Raw genomic sequence first — 16,247 nt, forward strand, 5'->3', positions numbered from 1 at the left:
TTGATTTATCCCTGGTGTTTCTGTCGCGCCGCAGGATGCGAAAACAGATTCAAATCTGGCAGGAGCTGCCACGTCGTGCCTCAGTTTCCCCAGCTCTACCATGGGGGTAATGATCATTGTGAGGGGTTTTTTGACAGTTTTGGTTAAAAAGTGGCTCAGCGCTTTATTCCTTCCCTTATTCTCGGTGGTGATTTAGGCCCGGCTTGGGTGGGTCTGGCACAACAAAGCGTGTGAATGGATTTAATGACACCTTCCCTAACTTGTGGCCAGGGCGGGAGCGCCCACCTGCCCACGGAACCAGAGCATTTCCATTATAACGTTACAAAATGACAGCGATCGCTTCTTTCCCACCTTTTGTTACATGAGCACAGAAGTATCATTGTTTTTAGAATGTAAGAGGGAGGGAAAGGACCTTGAAAACGGGCAAAATGAAGAGAACGTCTCTCAAAAGCCATTTGCGTCCTGCTCACTGTCCCCGAGCACCCCCTGTGCTGCAGCCCCGAGGTTGCCGTTCTGCTCCTGTGGTTGCCGTTCTGCTCCTGGGGTTGCCGTTCTGCTCCCTGTGACCTGTGGGTTCATAACAAACAGCTACGGAAACGTCTTCTTGCTGCAAAAGCCGAATAACGAATGTTGGGGGTTTATTTTGGCGTTAATGGCGCCTGCACCAGCCCCTGCACTGCTCCACCGCTGGACCCGGAGTGTGGAACCGCTGCTGCGGAGCTGAACTCACCTTAATTAGCACGGGTGGGGTTTCTCGTCTCTGGAGATAATTACAGCTCGATGGGAGAACTGGCCCCCGAAATTCGCGTAAGGGCCACGACGCGGAGCGGGGGTCCTGCGGAAATCCGTGACGTTCTCCAGGAGTGGAGGCAGAACTGAGCTGGAACCCGGCTCCGACCGCAGACCTTCCGAGTTTGAGCCAAGCTCAAGCTCATCACGCTGGCTTAAGGCAGGCGTTCAAGCAAACTGATGCGAAGTCACACTAAGACACTGGTTACAGTGGAAAGGCCGGAGCAGCCCAAACATCTCCAGAGACTCCTCAACATCTCCAGCTCTGTCCTGGTGCATTTCCCACGGGAGGGTGAACCCACCTTAATCCCAGCCTAACTTCACGAGAACTCCTGCCCAGCGGCCGCTCCCCTGTGCTGCCACGTTCACTTGCACATTGGTTTATTTTGGCCCTAAATGAGGTGCCCCGTTCTGTGTTTCACCTGCCATGTTTTCCCTTCCTGCCCCGACTTCCACCCCCGTGGTGCTACAGAGGGAAACGAGGAATCATTTAACAGAGATTCAGTCAAAAGGGGTTATTTAATTGGACTCAAAATATACAGACAACGAGCAAAGAGCATCTCGTGCGCATCAGCTCCAGCGCACGCAGCGCCCGAGCCAGGATTGTTCATGGGACCAAACCCGCGCGGTGGGACGAGGTTTGTGATGCTTTTCCACAGGCTCCAGTTCCGGTTCTGCGCGTTCTGAGCCGCATTTGGGAGAAGACGAGCAGGGTTCTGCGGTTCGGGGCACGTCCTGCTCCACCGGGGCAGCGTTCCCGGTGCCCGCTCAGGATCCGGCGCTTTGGGGAGCTCTGGGGGCAGTCGGGGTTTGTCCGGGTTCACCGTCTGCTGCTCGAGCGCGGTGGCGCTTGGGCGCTCTCGGCGCCGCGGAACCCAGAGGCCGTCACCTCCTCCAGGAAGCTGCCGAGCAAGGACACAGGGACAACTGCTGCTCATCCACACACAAAATCACCACAGACTGAATGGTTTTGGTTGGAAAAGCCCCTTGAGATCGAGTCCAATCGTTAACCCACCCCTGGCACTGAACACGGCCCTGAGAACCTCATCTGTGTATCCAACTCCTCGAGGATGGTGACTCCAGCACTGCCCTGGGCAGCTGTTCCAACACCCACAATCACCCCCAATCTCCTCTGGTGCAACTCGAGGCCACTCCTCATCACACCTGTGCTCCAGCCCCTTCACATCCTCACTCATCATGCCCAGTCATCACTGAACTCCCGCCCGACTGAGCGCGGCTCCCGTGGGCTCAGCTCAGCAGCTGCTGGCGCTGGCAGCTCCGCTGGCCCCGGTAACAAAGCCCGGAAGTCTCCAGCGGCCCGGTCTGGTTTTGTGCTCCCCCCTCAGCTTCCTGAGCGACCCCGGCAGGAAGGGGGGGCTGGAAACCCCGTGGGGCGTCCGCCGCCTCTGCCAGCGCTGGAGCGGCCCCTCAGCATCCTCCTCGGCTTCATCGCCCTCCCGTGCCCAGCCTCTCTAAACCCGGCTTAAGTCAATCCCAAGCCGCACAGAAACCTCTGGGCACCACCCAGGCAGATCTCAAGCAGTTTTAAGCCAGTGAAACGCTAAACCCGCACTCGAGCCGCACCGCAGCCCCTCTGGGTGCTTTTCCAAGGACACTGTAGGATTTGGGCGGCTCGAGCCCAGGAAGCGGCAGATCCTCCTCCACGTGACCGCGCAGCCTCCAAACGCCGATTGAAGCCGGTCCTGCGATTCCGCTCTGCACACCCCAAGCCGGTGGTTTCTCATCCCAACCATTGAGTGTTCTGCACCCCCAGTGCTCTAAGCATCAATTTAGGGCGTATTGACTGGAAAACGCCCATTTCTCCTTCGCAGACACGTTTTAACTCCACAGCTCCACCAGCTCCAAAGGCTTGTTTGCCCCTTTGTGAAAAATAAAACTAACTCGCTCTGGCTGTCCCTTAAGCCCGGCCTAAGCACGGCTGCCCAGCCCAACTGGAGCGGGAAGAACAATGAAAACCAGGGATTAATGCGCTTACGGGGGCATTACCAGCCAAATCGCCTTGTTTATGGTGACATATCGACCCTAATCCGGCAAAAATCAGCAGCAGTTCGTTAAAGGGAGGCCGGGATTAGCGGGGGGGCCGGGACACAGGCAGCTCTGGGGCTCTGTGCTGAAATAGCTCTCATTTCTCTCTCCATTCCTCTGCTGTGCTGTGAAAAGGCCCCGAGATCCCCCACTCGAAAATGGGGATTTTTATCATTCCTTTTTCCCTTTGTCCCCCCACTTCATAATTCAAAGGTTGCACCAACACTTTGGAGCCCCAACGAGCTGATCTGACTCGTTACGGCGCAGACCCGGAGCCGCCACCGAGTGTCCCTGTTCTGTCCCCAAAGCAGTGACGCGTTTTGCCAAATCGCCACATCGAGGTCTGGATGATGGGACAGGACACTGCGGAATGCTGGGAAATGTCAAAACCCGCCTCAAAACGTGAGGTTCCGGTGGATTTTGAGCCTGGTTTGGTTCTGGGGTCCTTGCAAGGTGATGGTTTATTGAGCTTCCCTCGTCTTCTCCACCCGAAAGCAGCTGGATGGCCACCGATCTCTTTTCTTCCTATTGCTGGGCTCGGCTGAACAGGATTCAGTTCGGAGGCCACTTGGGGAGCAGGAGCTCGACAAGCCGGGTAATTTGGGCCGGAATCGCTCGATATGTGGGCTAATCCAGACTTGCCTTTGTAACCCAGTTTGCCGGCGCAATTTGTACTCACAGCAGTTTTCCGATAATCTGACGTTAAACTAAAGCAGAGGCCAAATTGCAAAGAAATGGGGCATTTTTCTGAGCAATGAGGAGCCGCTGAATTTTGGGACAACTGCTGCGGCCGCACCGAAGGGACGCGGGTGAAACGCCAGCGGGTCCTCGCCTCCTCGCGACCCCGAGCCCGCCCGTCGGTAACGAGACCACGCAGCGCCCGTCCGCTGGACCCGGGCCACGCTTCGGCTCCCAAAGCCGCCAGCCCTCCAAATTCACCCCAAGTGTGGAGGAGCGTGGCTCGGCCTTCCCTCCGCGCAGCTGCCGGCGCCACCGCGGGGCTCCCGGGGTTCGAATGTCACCGGTTTCCTGCGGTGACACATGGGGGGACGCGGTCACCTGTCACATTCCTGCAGCTCTCAGCTGTGGGGAAGGAGCGCGGCGCCTAAAATTCCTGCTGGACCCCCATGAAACACAACTGGGAGCGGCCGGCAAACCAGTACGGAAAGTGCCGTGCTCCGGGGGAACTGGGAACGGCCTGGAATAGCTCAGCTCTGGTCACAGTACGGGAAATCGCCGCTGGCAAACGCTCTGGGTTTCAACAAGCGCCGAATTCCCGTCGCTGCGCCGGCTCCGCGTTCGTATCAGAGCATGCAGCCAATTGTAAGCAGCAGAAGCCACCCAGATTGAGCTCCCTGCCCCTGGGCCCAGTGAAATACGCGTTAAACCTCCAGCGGGTTCCAGCGCCCCTCACCTCCTGGTGTTGTGGATGGTGGTGCCGCCCAGCACGATGCGCACGCCCGCGGTGCTGCGGTTCAGGTTGTACACGGTCAGCGCCTCCTCGTACGTGGCCCCTCCGATGATGAAAACAATGATGTCCTGGGGCCTAAAACGACACCAGCGGTGAGACGGGGTCAGACAACACCCGCAAGGATCAGTCCCGCACCGCTACGGTTCCTCTCCCCAAACCACCTCATTTTTGTCATGTTCTGGGCTCAAGACTAACAGTAAGTGGCTTTTTGTCTCCCTGAACATTGCCACAAGTGCTAATGGGCCGTGGCAGGCGCCTCAGCGACACCCCCGCGCCGCAGCGCTGATGTTTAATGCATGACGGAGTGACGGAGCCGCTGCCGCGCTGGGAAACTCCCAGCGCTCCCGGAGTCAGACGAGGACGCGTGCGGCACCGCGCAGGCTTCACGGCTCACAGCACGGGGTCTGCGCCTCCACTTAAACCCCGGCCGCTCCGCTCCCTCGCCCGCCCGGGGATACGGGACGGTACAGGGATGGGAGTGGGGGAGAGGGGGGAAATGGGGTGGAAAAGAGGGGAGAAGGAGAGTTCTGCAGAACTTCAGCTGAAAGGTGAGGGTTGCGTCCCGTCCGTCACCCACAGCGCCTGAGTCCCCACACAATTCATTTCCTGTTGCCATCTCAAACCTCGTCTCTCCTTTCCAAGCAGGCACCTGCTGCAGAGCTGGAATTCACCCGCCTGCGGTACCCAGCACAAAGGTGGGAAATCAGACAGAGGAACCCAGGAGGAAACACAGCCCGTGGAACGGAGAGCTCAGGCCTGCGCCGGGCTGCAGAATGAACTGGAAACGCCTCCGAGGTGAGAAAACTTCCTGTGTGGACGTTATAGCGAATATCCGCACAGCCGGGGTGGATGTTATAGCGAATATCCGCACAGCCGGGGTGGACGTTATAGCGAATATCCGCACAGCCGGGATGGACGTTATAGCGAATATCCACACAGCCGGGGTAGACGTTATAGCGAATATCCGCACAGCCGGGGTGGACGTTATAGCGAATATCCGCACAGCCGGGGTGGACGTTATAGCGAATATCTGCACAGCCGGGGTGGACGTTATAGCGAATATCCGCACAGCCGGGATGGACGTTATAGCGAATATCCACACAGCCGGGGTAGACGTTATAGCGAATATCCGCACAGCCGGGGTGGACGTTATAGCGAATATCCGCACAGCCGGGATGGACGTTATAGCGAATATCCACACAGCCGGGGTGGACGTTATAGCGAATATCTGCACAGCCGGGGTGGACGTTATAGCGAATATCCGCACAGCCGGGGTGGACGTTATAGCGAATATCCACACAGCCGGGGTGGACGTTATAGCGAATATCCACACAGCCGGGGTGGACGTTATAGCGAATATCCGCACAGCCGGGGTGGACGTTATAGCGAATATCCGCACAGCCGGGATGGACGTTATAGCGAATATCCGCACAGCCGGGGTGGACGTTATAGCGAATATCCGCACAGCCGGGGTGGACGTTATAGCGAATATCCGCACAGCCGGGATCGCTGGGTATCAGCAACACGGCACAGAATATACTTCTTTTTGCTTTGATACTACTCCTGCCTTTTGTGCAGGTTTTAAGCCTGGCTTAGGGGAGTGAGGGCAGAACTGCAGCCTCTCCCAAAGCCTCCGGTGCTTATCCTGCGGAGTTCGCCCAGAGCAGAAAGCAAAACCACACGGAGGAGAAAGGACACAGGGAGAACACAGGGAGAACACGGAGAAGACACGGAGAGGACACAGAGAGGACACGAAGAGGACACGAAGAGGACACGAAGAGGACACGAAGAGGACACGGGGACCTGGCTGTTCTCACCAAGTGCCCTGGGAATGAGCACCTGGAGCAGAATGAGTCATTTCAGAAGCAGAAGCCCCAGAGCACTGGGCCTGGCGGTGAGCGGTTCAGCAACGCTCGCTCCCGCTGCTCGGCTCCTCAGCCCCATTCACCTGCGCCTCCTTGGGTTAATTGCCCACTGAACATTGAACATCTCCACAAGAGGAGATGCTGCGTGTCGTGTTCCCTGCCGCGGGACCCCTCGCCCGGCCCTGCAGACACGCGTCAGCTGCCCATGGCTCCCAACACTTCCCAATCCTTGCCAGTTTCCAGCGCTGCGTTTGGAGCAGGAGCTTCCTTCTCCTCCTTTGCGCCGGTGTGATGTTTAATACAGAAAGAAATAGCGCAAAAGAATCCTTTCAGATTCCAGCAACGCGGCCCTTTGATCAGAAAATCCAAAGCCTGTTGGCCTGGCCTCCTGCTGAACGGCCGCCAGGGCCGTGCGCGAGGGGCCCGCGCTCCCTTCCCCTACACTGCGTTCTGGGCCATTAATAAGCTGAATTCCTCGCTCCGTTGGTTTGGCGCTGAGGCCAAACCACCCAGCGGGTCGTTTTCTTCCAAACCTGATCACGAAAACGTGTTTTGAGATGAGCCCCCGTTTTCGTGACGCTGGGATGAGGATCCCGGAGATGAGGTTCTCAGGGACTCCATCATCTTAAAGCTCTTTCCCAACCAAAATGTTCTATGATTTCAGCCTCTCCTGCTTGAGAATACACAAGACGACCTTCCCAATGGCGACATTGCTCCGCCAGGCCCACGCGCTGCTGATGTGCAGGTGAACAGCAGAGCGAGCGGCGGCGCCGGGAGGAGCGGACACGCTGGGTTCCACAAACCGCCCCAACCCCCCCGTACCTGTCGCGGAGCGTGTTGGGCCCCAGGTAGGGGAACTGGCTGTCCCGGAGCTTCCCCTTGATGAGCTGGTCCAGCGTCTCGTGCAGCAGCGGCTGGTGCTGCGTGTACACGTTCTCAACGCCCTGCGGGGCAGAGCGGCTCCGGTTACGGGTTCATCCAGCACAGCGGCCAGAGAGAAAATCGGCAAAGACACGTAAAAAAGCAGCAGCAGCTGATGGATCCATCACACACTAACGTCCAGATTTAGAGGGGCTTTTCAGCAATTAACCCCTTTGTTTTCAGTAAGAATTATGGCCTAAAAGCCCAGTGCACTGATTATGAAACCGCTGACAGCTGTGACACAAGTAATCTTGACCAAAACCGTGGTTATTTCAGCTGTGGCAGGTGCGTACCTTCAGTCCTTTGAGGAACTGTTTGGTGATGGCTACGGCGTCCTTGGGACTGAAGAGGTCGCTGCCCCGGACCCGTTTCCCTCCATATTCCACAACGGCGGACACGAGCTGGACAGACAGAGGGAAACAGACCCAGAGTGTCCTTAACCCGGGACAGTGGCTGCCAGCGGCTCAAACAGGCGCTGCGGAGACCACCGAGGAGCCAGGAACACTGACCCCAAGCAGATAGTGTGGCCAAGGGGCCACCAGCGCCCTGGTTGTACCGGCACCGTGTGGCCAGCGGGACCAGGGCAGTGACCACCCCTGTGCACTAGGGAGAACAAACCGGGAATGCTGGGGGCAGTTTGGGGCCATCAGGACAAGAAAGAGCTTGAGGAGCTGGAGCAGGTTCAGGGAAGGGAATGGAGCTGGGGAAGGGGCTGGAGAAGGAGGTTGAGGGTGGAAATTTGGGGTGATTTCTCCCCAAAGGGCTGTGGCTGTTGGAACAGCTGCCCAGGGCAGCGCTGGAGTCACCATCCCTGGAGGGGTTGAAGTGCACAGAGATGAGGTTCTCAGGGACATGTTTAAGTGGTGGGTTATGTTTGGACTCAGTCTTGAGGGTGTTTCCAACCAAACGATTGTGATTCTCCGCCTGCAGCGCGTTCCAGGCCCCGTTCACACCCCCGGCGCACCCGCGGCTCTGCTTCGCTCAGCCCTTCACAACGTCCCCCATTTTGGAAAAGGAAATCAACGATGGTTTTTCAAACAACACCTGCGGGCGCCAGCCAAGCTCAGGGCGCTGCGCACCAGGTGAACCCCACCCAACCCCACGGGTACCTTTCGGTATCTGTCGGCCACGCCGCGGTTCCGCAGCTCGCTGAGCAGCCCGGGGAGGCTGTTGCTGCTGTGCCGCTCGTAGTGCAGCGCGTAGAGCATCACCAGCCGCGCCGCGTCCAGCTCCGTCACCCGCGGGTTCTGCAGCAGCCGCCGCACGTTCTGCGGACACACACAGCCCTCAAAACACCACGGATCAGAGCAACGCCGACCCCGCCGCCCGGCGACAGCACCGCGAGACAACGAGACTGTGGCGCGAGAAACACGGAGCGCGATGGAGACCGAGCTGCTTTTGGGTGTCTTCCTGAAGCTGGGGGCTCCCGACCCAATTCCCTTGGCTGTTTTTAAGCTCAAGTTCCTGGAGCAGACACAAACTTTAATCTCTGCCCTTCCTTCCCAAGCTGGCCCAGGCTGGCCCGCAGGCTCCATCCTCACATTGACCGTCAGAAAAACAGTGAGGACAACACCACAAATTCCATTTTGTTTTGGGGCAGAAGGATTGAAGCCTTGGGAACCTTTGGATGTTAGGAGGGGAGGAGCGAGTGTCAACCACTTGGAAATGAAGGAAGAAAGGAACTAAAGTCTGAAAAGAAAGATTACGGGAGGTAAATATGGAAATCTACAGTTGACACTTCTACTATGGAGATTATTACTTTTGCTGCTGAAGAGAAAATGATCCCATCGTTGTAAGTCCCCAAGAAGCTGCGTGTTGAAGTGCAGCCCCTTTCCCGAGAGGTCTGATCCCTGGCACACACCACGGCAGGACAGAGCTGCTTGTGTAAGTTGAAAATGAGCCGTGTCAGAGCTCCTCGTGACACCAAAACCTCCCGTTTCCCCTCTGCGACCTCCCGGCCGCTGCGCTGAGTCAGAGCAAAGATGATGGAGCTGGGAGAACAACCGCTGCCCGACCTCCCAGCACGGGTGGGCACCACCATCCGGCTGCAAAACCGCGCTGGGGTTATTTACACCGATCCAGCTCCACCTGCCGCCATCTGTGCACACACGATACAGGATCAGCCCCTGGTTTTGGGGAGGAACCGCGGGGGTTCCGCTGAGCGCGGTGAGCGGGGAATGCACCTGCGCGGCCCGACGGCGTCCAGGAGACGTTTGCCGGCGGTTCTGCTCCTGCGCCGCGGGGAACGCGGCAAACAGCAGAACCATTGTCTGCGAGAGAGCCGGGATTCCAACCCCTTCACCTCCCGAGGCTCCGGGACCGCGTCAGGATCCAGAGCGGCCGAAATGGCCTGTACCCGAGACCAACAATCGCTCCAGTGACATCAGCCGGAGGACAATTCCGCCTTTATCTGGTGCTCTGCCTCATTCTTTATTGTCTCTGTGCCATCAGGGAGCAGCCCGGGGCAGCGCGGCTCACAGACACTCATCTCTCGCCTAAAAAGGCGCCAGTTCCAGGGTTTTGCCTTTATTCCACCAGAGCCCTTTGGGCCGTGAGCAAACCCCGGGCAGCTCCTCTGCGCCCAGCACCGCAGGAACACCTGGTTACTGCAGACCAAGAGCGACTGCATCGCCACCAGAACTTCACATCATCCCCTCCTAACGAACCCGAGAGCTCGGAAAAACTCACCCGACACTTCCCAAACGGCCCCAGTGCCGAGCACAGGGGCCTCAAAAACCTGCTCTGCGCTGGGTTAGTTCATTAATTAACAGACCGGATCAGAACTCAAGTATTTGACGTTTACACTGCACAAGCTGGATCCAGAAACAATGATCTAGCGAGGAACTGTGGTCTAAAATTGTCCTGGGAGTGGAGAATAACAGAAGTCAAGAAAATCTGTATTTTAGATCTGTTGAAGAAGCTTAATGTTTCTTTTCTAGGCAAACCGCTTCTCCACTGTTGTGCGAAGGGGCCTGTTTGTGGTGAACTCCTACCGGAGCTATGAGCAGTTCAGGAATTGGTCTGAATCCCAAGCTGAGCTTTGCTCCAGCCCAGCCACGCTGCACCAGGCGCCGTCTGCCGGGGGTGCTCAGCCATGGTCCATCCTATCGCCACCCCGCAGCCCCACGCGAGCCTCTGCCGGGCTTTCCCAGCCCTCTTGCCACAGAAATCCTGGCTTTCTGAGGCTTTCCATTGATTTTTACTTTTAAAAAATGTAAAAAAAAGGTGAAAGCCAGCTCAACGAATTTCAGAAACCTCATGGATTCCATTTCCTCCCCCCAGCAAACCCGAGACCCCGCACAGGGCTCCCGGTTGTTCTTTCTGCGGTTGCAGGAGCCAGCGGGGCGCACAGGACGCAGGAGCGCTGGCTCAGGAAACGCAAAGACAATTCACAGAGATGCTTCTCAAGCCCCTTATTAACGATGATTCATCCCCATCTGAACCAAGCGGGAGGAGAATCATCCAACGCGTCCCGTTGCAGCCCCATGGGATGTGTGTGCATCTCCCACGGGCTTCAGCGCCGCCGGGGGGGTCCGAGGCCAAACCAGCCGCGTTTACACAAAACCCAGGGTCGGATTAAGCGCGAGGTACCTGGAGGGCGCTGGAATGGTCGTTCTGACAGGCCAGCTCCTGCTCCACCTCCGACACCTCCAGCAGGTTGCGCTCGGCCACCAGGCGCGACAGCTCGCCCACCACCGTCACGTGCTTGGACACCGTGCCCGACATCTTGCGGAACTGCGGGTAGTTCTCCACGAACGCCTGCGGACACCGGGAACCACATCAATCCATGTGCAGCAGCGTCAGCGGGAGCACGGACATCGGGCACCACAACCCCGCAGGACTCCTCCAATTACTGGATGTGCTTTTGATTTATTCTTAAAGAATAAATCAAAATCTCCAAAGACATCACCAGGATTCTTTAAATCCGAACCAACAGCCTGTTCTGTGCTGCTGCCAAGTGCCCCAGCTCGGATCTAAAGGCCACATCGGACTGAGCTCTGCACTTAAACCAGAGCTTAACGACTCAGCTCTCGGGCTCTGGGATTGCTGGTGGCTCCGCGCGGCGGTTACGGAACGAGCAGGTTTCAGAGCGCGCTGCAGCGGTGCACAACCCACGCGCTCGTTACCGAACCACCCTAACGAACAGAGGGTCCGCTCCACAGAACCAGCACGGCTGGCACCGGTGGTGGGACAGCGAGCGTGGTCTGTGCTACCCTGCAACACATGGGCTGCAGAGATCCCCCGGTCACCTCCGGACCGTCCGTACCTTCATATCCGCGATGGACTCCAGCTTCTGCTGCTCCTTGGGCTTCCTCCTCTGGAAATCCTCCATCAGGTTCTTGATGTTGCTGCCGATCTCCGCGAAGTTCAGGTACATGTTCTGCAGGAACGAGAGCAAGGCCGTTCCACGCCGACTGTTCATGTCGGCACCGCGACGCTCACCGCGAAGTTCTGCTTAGGTGGCAGAGCCCCGAGCGAGCTCGGTCCCACCCAGACACGTACGTTGGCGTAGAACTCGTCGTTCTCGGCGGACAGAACCACCTCGCGCAGGTCCTTGCTGATCCCCGGCACCCGCGAGAGGTCGATGCGGTTGTTGTTGATCCCCAGCAGCTCATGGACCATCGCCTGGTACGTCCACTAACGAGCGCGGCGGAAGAGGAGAGAAAATCATCACCTCAGTGAGCTAAACATACAGATTGTGGGCTGTGACTCAAACAGGAGCCAGTTTAGGTGAGGTTCTCAGGGACGCGGTTTAGTGCCAGCGTTAACGGTTGGACTCGATGATCTTAAAGGTCTTTTCCAACCCGGATTATTCACCTGGTTCAGCAGGGGGGTGATGGCGTCGTCAGAGCGATCCAGGATGAGCAGCAACGGGGGAACCTCCGTGCGCCGGAAGTCAAACAGCTCGTACTCCTTAGTGATCACTTGCTGCCGAGAAAAGGAAGCATTAGAGATAGAGACAGAGAGAGAGACAGAGATAGAGAGACAGAGACAGAGATAGAGATACAGACAGAGACAGAGAGAGAGAGACAGAGACAGAGATAGAGTCAGAGACAGAGATAGACCTGGGAAATGTTTCCTCTTAGTATGGATACAGGTGAACAAAAAGCAAAGAGCTGGTGGAAATAAGTTGTGCTGCTGTATTAATTGATGCTGCTAACGAAGAAATAATAACCTGCTCTCGAAAGGCACCTGTAACCTACTGCAATTTATGATGCTCATGGGAAACTGGGTTTTTCACCCACTCTTTGGTTGGGAGTGGAGAGGAGGGATGGGACTCACCCAGGAATAAAGGACAGGATTTGCAGGAATCGCCTGGCAAAGGGAGTTTCCCTCCGACGGATCAACGTGTAACACATTAAACCGAACCTACGCAGGCTGCCGAGCTGGTCCCAGGGTCTGCGCGTACCTTGACGCACTCGGCCAGGCGCCGGGCGGGCTCGGACGAGAGCTGGTAGCGGATCATGGGGCACTTCTTGAGGGACAGGAGCAGCGCGGTCAGCCCCTGCGTGGTCCTGGCCAGCTGCGCCGGGTCCCAGTGCCGGCCCTGCACACAGATGCCCCGAGTCACCTCCGCGCTCATCGCTGCGAGTCTTAAAGCCCCAGAGAAAGCGGAGTCTGAAGGACCCCGAGCTGGATTCCTGGAATCCCTCTTCTTGGCAGGAGCAGCTCCCCACCACCACCACCGGTTTGCTGTGCCTGCTGCTCTGTTCACCCCAAAACAAGGCGCTTTCTGCACCTTTTTCTCATACCTGGCAGCAGCCCAAGAGGTTGAGAGAGAACAGGTGTGGATTCACCGCGATGTAATCGCCGTAGAACTCCTGCCAAGAAGCAAAAGCCGATGGTGACGTGTGCCCCGCAGCAGCCGCATTTGCACCCAAATTACGCCCGACTGCTCCTCCTGCCTCCACCCGAACCTCCCAAACCCCCACACGTGTGCTCACAACTCCACCGGGTGTAGTTTTCCAGCACAAAGCTTCATTAGCACCACGAATAAAGAAAAGGGCCGAACCGGCAGCGGCTCTGACAACCAGAGGGCACCAAAACACAGGAGATTTTCTTCCTTTTACTTTTTAATCTCATGTGTAGGTCCATCTCTTCTTCTCCCAGAACCAGAGTCCTCCCCGTACCAAGTTTAGCAGCTCGTACGTTTGCTTTGCTGGAGTTTTGGGGTTAGATCTACTGCAAATATTGAGAATTCACCTGAACTTCAGCCACGACTTCCTGCTCGTCGGCCTCGGCCAGCGCCTTCACGTCGCTCTTGCTGATCACGTTGCTGAAATCTGAGATAAATTAACAGGCAAAGCAAATTTGCACTCTGTGAGCAACACAAAACCACCATGGAACCGCAGGACCCCATTGTCCCCGGAGAGGAGCGAATCACAACAGAGACCCTTTGACTTGACACCTGCAGTTATTGCACAGACATCATAAACCAGAAGTCACCTCTGAACCAACTCCCTGTCCAAGTTTCTGCCTCTGGTGCCGATGTCCCATACATCTCAATGGACGGTGATGGACTAAACGCCCCGTTTCATCTCCTGTCCCCACTCCCGCCCGATTCACCACCACCAGGCCCAGCCCGGGCGCACTCCGGGGATATTAATGCGTAAAAACCAAGGCACACGGAGGAGCTGAGCACAGCGAGAGCGTCGGTGCTCCCGGCAGAGCGGCAATGACATCTAGAGGCCACTTTGCTCATTCCCAGGACCTCCCCGTGAGACGCCCGAGATTTGGCCATCCTGCCTCATTTCCCAAACCACAGGTCATTCCGTGGCACCAGGAACAGCCGCCGGATGCGCCCGACACCGCGCAGAGGTCCAACCCTGCCGTGTGAAGTCCCTCCGCACCCCATCTCTGAACGATCCACCTTCCAAATCTGCGCCGGCTCCTCATCCTGAGCGCCTCAGTTTTCCTCACCTTCTTTCACGCTCATGAAGCCCAAAACCCCAGAGGTGTTCGGGGATGAGCCGTATCGGAGCAACGCAGATTTACAGCGTTGCTGTGTGAGGATCTCTTACAACCTGCTTTGGTTTGATTGTTCTATCTTACAGGAATTTGGTGACCCAGGGACGCGAATTCCCCGTTGTCAGGATGCTCGTGCAGCTGTGGCAGCAGGAGCGCTCCCAGCCTCTCACATCTGTGTTGTCCGCTGAGCGTCAGGTCGGTCTCTGCCAAGCTGGACTTACGGACAGAGCAGGACGTACTTACAGATAAAATAGGTGCTGTACTTCGGCCTCCGCAGCTCCTGAATGAGGAACTCCACGTTCTCCTGGACAGAAACAGCGCCGGGGTGAGCGGATTGTAAAAACGTGGGATAGGAAAGGTATGGAGTGACCTGTACCCCCTCGACATGGAATTATAGATCCATAGGGTTGTTTTGGTTGGAAAAGAGCTTTAGGATTGAGTCTAACGGTTGGCCCAACGCTGCCACTGACCCCTGTCCCTGAGAACCTCAGCTCTGTGTATCCAGCCCCCCAGGGATGGCGACCCCGGCACTGCCCTGGGCAGCTGTTCCAACACCCACAGCCCTTTGGGGAGAAATCACCCCCAATTTCCAATCTAAACCTCCTCCAGCCCCTTCCCCAGCTCTGTTCCCATCTCCAAAGCTCCTCAAGCTCTTTCTTCCCACGAGGAGCCCCCAAACCACCCCCAGGACCCGCGGTTTGTTCTCCCCAGCGCAGGGGCTGTCACTGCGCCGGTCCCGCTGGCCACACGGTGCCGGTACACCCAGGGCGCTGCTGGCCACCTTGGCCGCACGCTGTCCCCGGCAGGCGTCCCCTCCCGCGCTCCGCACCTTGGTGGGCCGCAGGAAGCAAATGGCCTTGAGGTGCTTCATGGGCTCCCTGTGCGCGGAGTCCAGGCGCTCGAACAGGTACACCTCCCGCTGCAGGATCTCGGACTGCGTGTACACCATGCTCACCGCGCCGGTCTGCGGGGCGCGGACGGCGTCAGCCCGGGCCCGCCCGCCCCGCCCGCCCCGCCCGGCCCGCCCGGCCCGCCGCTCACCGTCTCCCGGTCCATGAGCAGAACCTTCATTCCGGGCCCGCTGTCCTCGATCATCTTGGACACGTACTGCTTGACGGCCAGCACGGCGTTCATCTCGGCCCCTCAGCGCGGCTCCTCAGCCGGCCCGCCGCCCGCCGCGGGGCACGCCGGGAGCTGTAGTCCGCGGCGGCAGCGCGGCCGGGGCGGAGCCCAGCGCTGGACTACAACTCCCGGCGTGCCCCGCGGCAACACCGCCCGGCGGCGCCACCACACCCCCTCCCGGGGCTCGGCCCCGCCCCTTCCGGAACCGCCCAGGGGTTGGCCCCGCCCCCAGGTGTTGGGATTGCTTTTTCTCCCCCCGAAAGACGCCTAGCCGGCTTTTCTCCCCCAAAAGACTCCAAACCCCCTTTTTCTCCCCCCTAAAAGATCCCAAAGCCCCTTTTCTCCCCCCAAGAGACCCCAAACTCCCTTTTCTGCCCCAAAAAGACTCCAAACCCCCTTTTCTCCCCCCAAAAGACACCAAGCTCCCGTTCCTGACCCCAAAAGACCCCAAAGCCCCCTTTCTCCCCCGAAAAGACCCCAAACCCCCTTTTCTGACCCCAAAACACCCAAAACCCCTTTCTCTGCCCCCAAAAGACCCCAAACCCCCTTTTCTGCCCCTAAAAGACCCCAAACCCCCTTTTCTGCCCCTAAAAGACCCCAAACTCCCTTCTCTGCCCTCAAAACACCCCAAACCCCTTTTTCTGCCCCCAAAAGACCCCGAACTCCCTTTTCTGCCCCCAAAAGACCCCAAAGCCCCTTTTCTGCCCCCAAATGACCCCAAACTCCTTTTTCTCCCCCCGAAAGACCCCAAACCCCTTTCTCTGCCCCCAAAAGACCTCAAACTCCCTTTTCTGCCCCCAAAAGACCCCAAAGCCCCTTTTCTCCCCTTAAAAGACCCCAACCTCCCTTCTCTGCCCCCAAAAGACCCCAACCTGCCTTTTCTCCCTCCAAAAGACTCCAAACCCCCTTTTTCCAACAGACCCCAAATTTACACCCATTTTTATATTTATGCTTGTGGCAAATCAAATTAACTTGTTTCCAGGTTCAGAGTACCAGAACGCGACGGAGTTTTACTGAACATGGGGTCATTCTCCCCAAGAGCAGCGGCTCCGCTCGGGGAACGT

The 16,247-nt window shown here is 57.6% G+C and overlaps 1 protein-coding gene across 3 annotated transcripts; it reads right to left on the minus strand.

Annotated features, from left to right (window-relative positions):
- Positions 1-1,289: 1,289 nt before the first annotated feature.
- VPS45 (vacuolar protein sorting 45 homolog) lies at positions 1,290-15,245 on the minus strand. Of its 3 annotated transcripts, none has more exons than XM_065857839.2 (15): positions 15,103-15,245; positions 14,891-15,025; positions 14,305-14,365; positions 13,297-13,376; positions 12,846-12,914; positions 12,503-12,640; positions 11,911-12,021; positions 11,596-11,730; positions 11,360-11,473; positions 10,684-10,851; positions 8,202-8,360; positions 7,386-7,493; positions 6,994-7,115; positions 4,250-4,381; positions 1,290-1,691 (listed from the first exon to the last, which is right to left on the minus strand). In XM_065857839.2, the coding sequence occupies exons 1-15, from the start codon at positions 15,193-15,195 to the stop codon at positions 1,610-1,612; spliced, it is 1,707 nt and encodes a 568-aa protein (XP_065713911.1). In that variant the 5' UTR covers positions 15,196-15,245; the 3' UTR covers positions 1,290-1,609. The 3 variants fall into 3 exon arrangements, with proteins under 3 accessions (XP_065713911.1, XP_071656528.1, XP_071656527.1); XM_071800426.1 differs by lacking the exon at positions 1,290-1,691 and adding an exon at positions 1,703-3,864; XM_071800427.1 differs by lacking the exons at positions 1,290-1,691; positions 14,891-15,025 and adding an exon at positions 1,701-3,864.
- Positions 15,246-16,247: the final 1,002 nt, after the last annotated feature.

Source organism: Patagioenas fasciata, chromosome 30, assembly GCF_037038585.1.
Source record: "Patagioenas fasciata isolate bPatFas1 chromosome 30, bPatFas1.hap1, whole genome shotgun sequence".
Taxonomy (NCBI): domain Eukaryota; kingdom Metazoa; phylum Chordata; class Aves; order Columbiformes; family Columbidae; genus Patagioenas; species Patagioenas fasciata.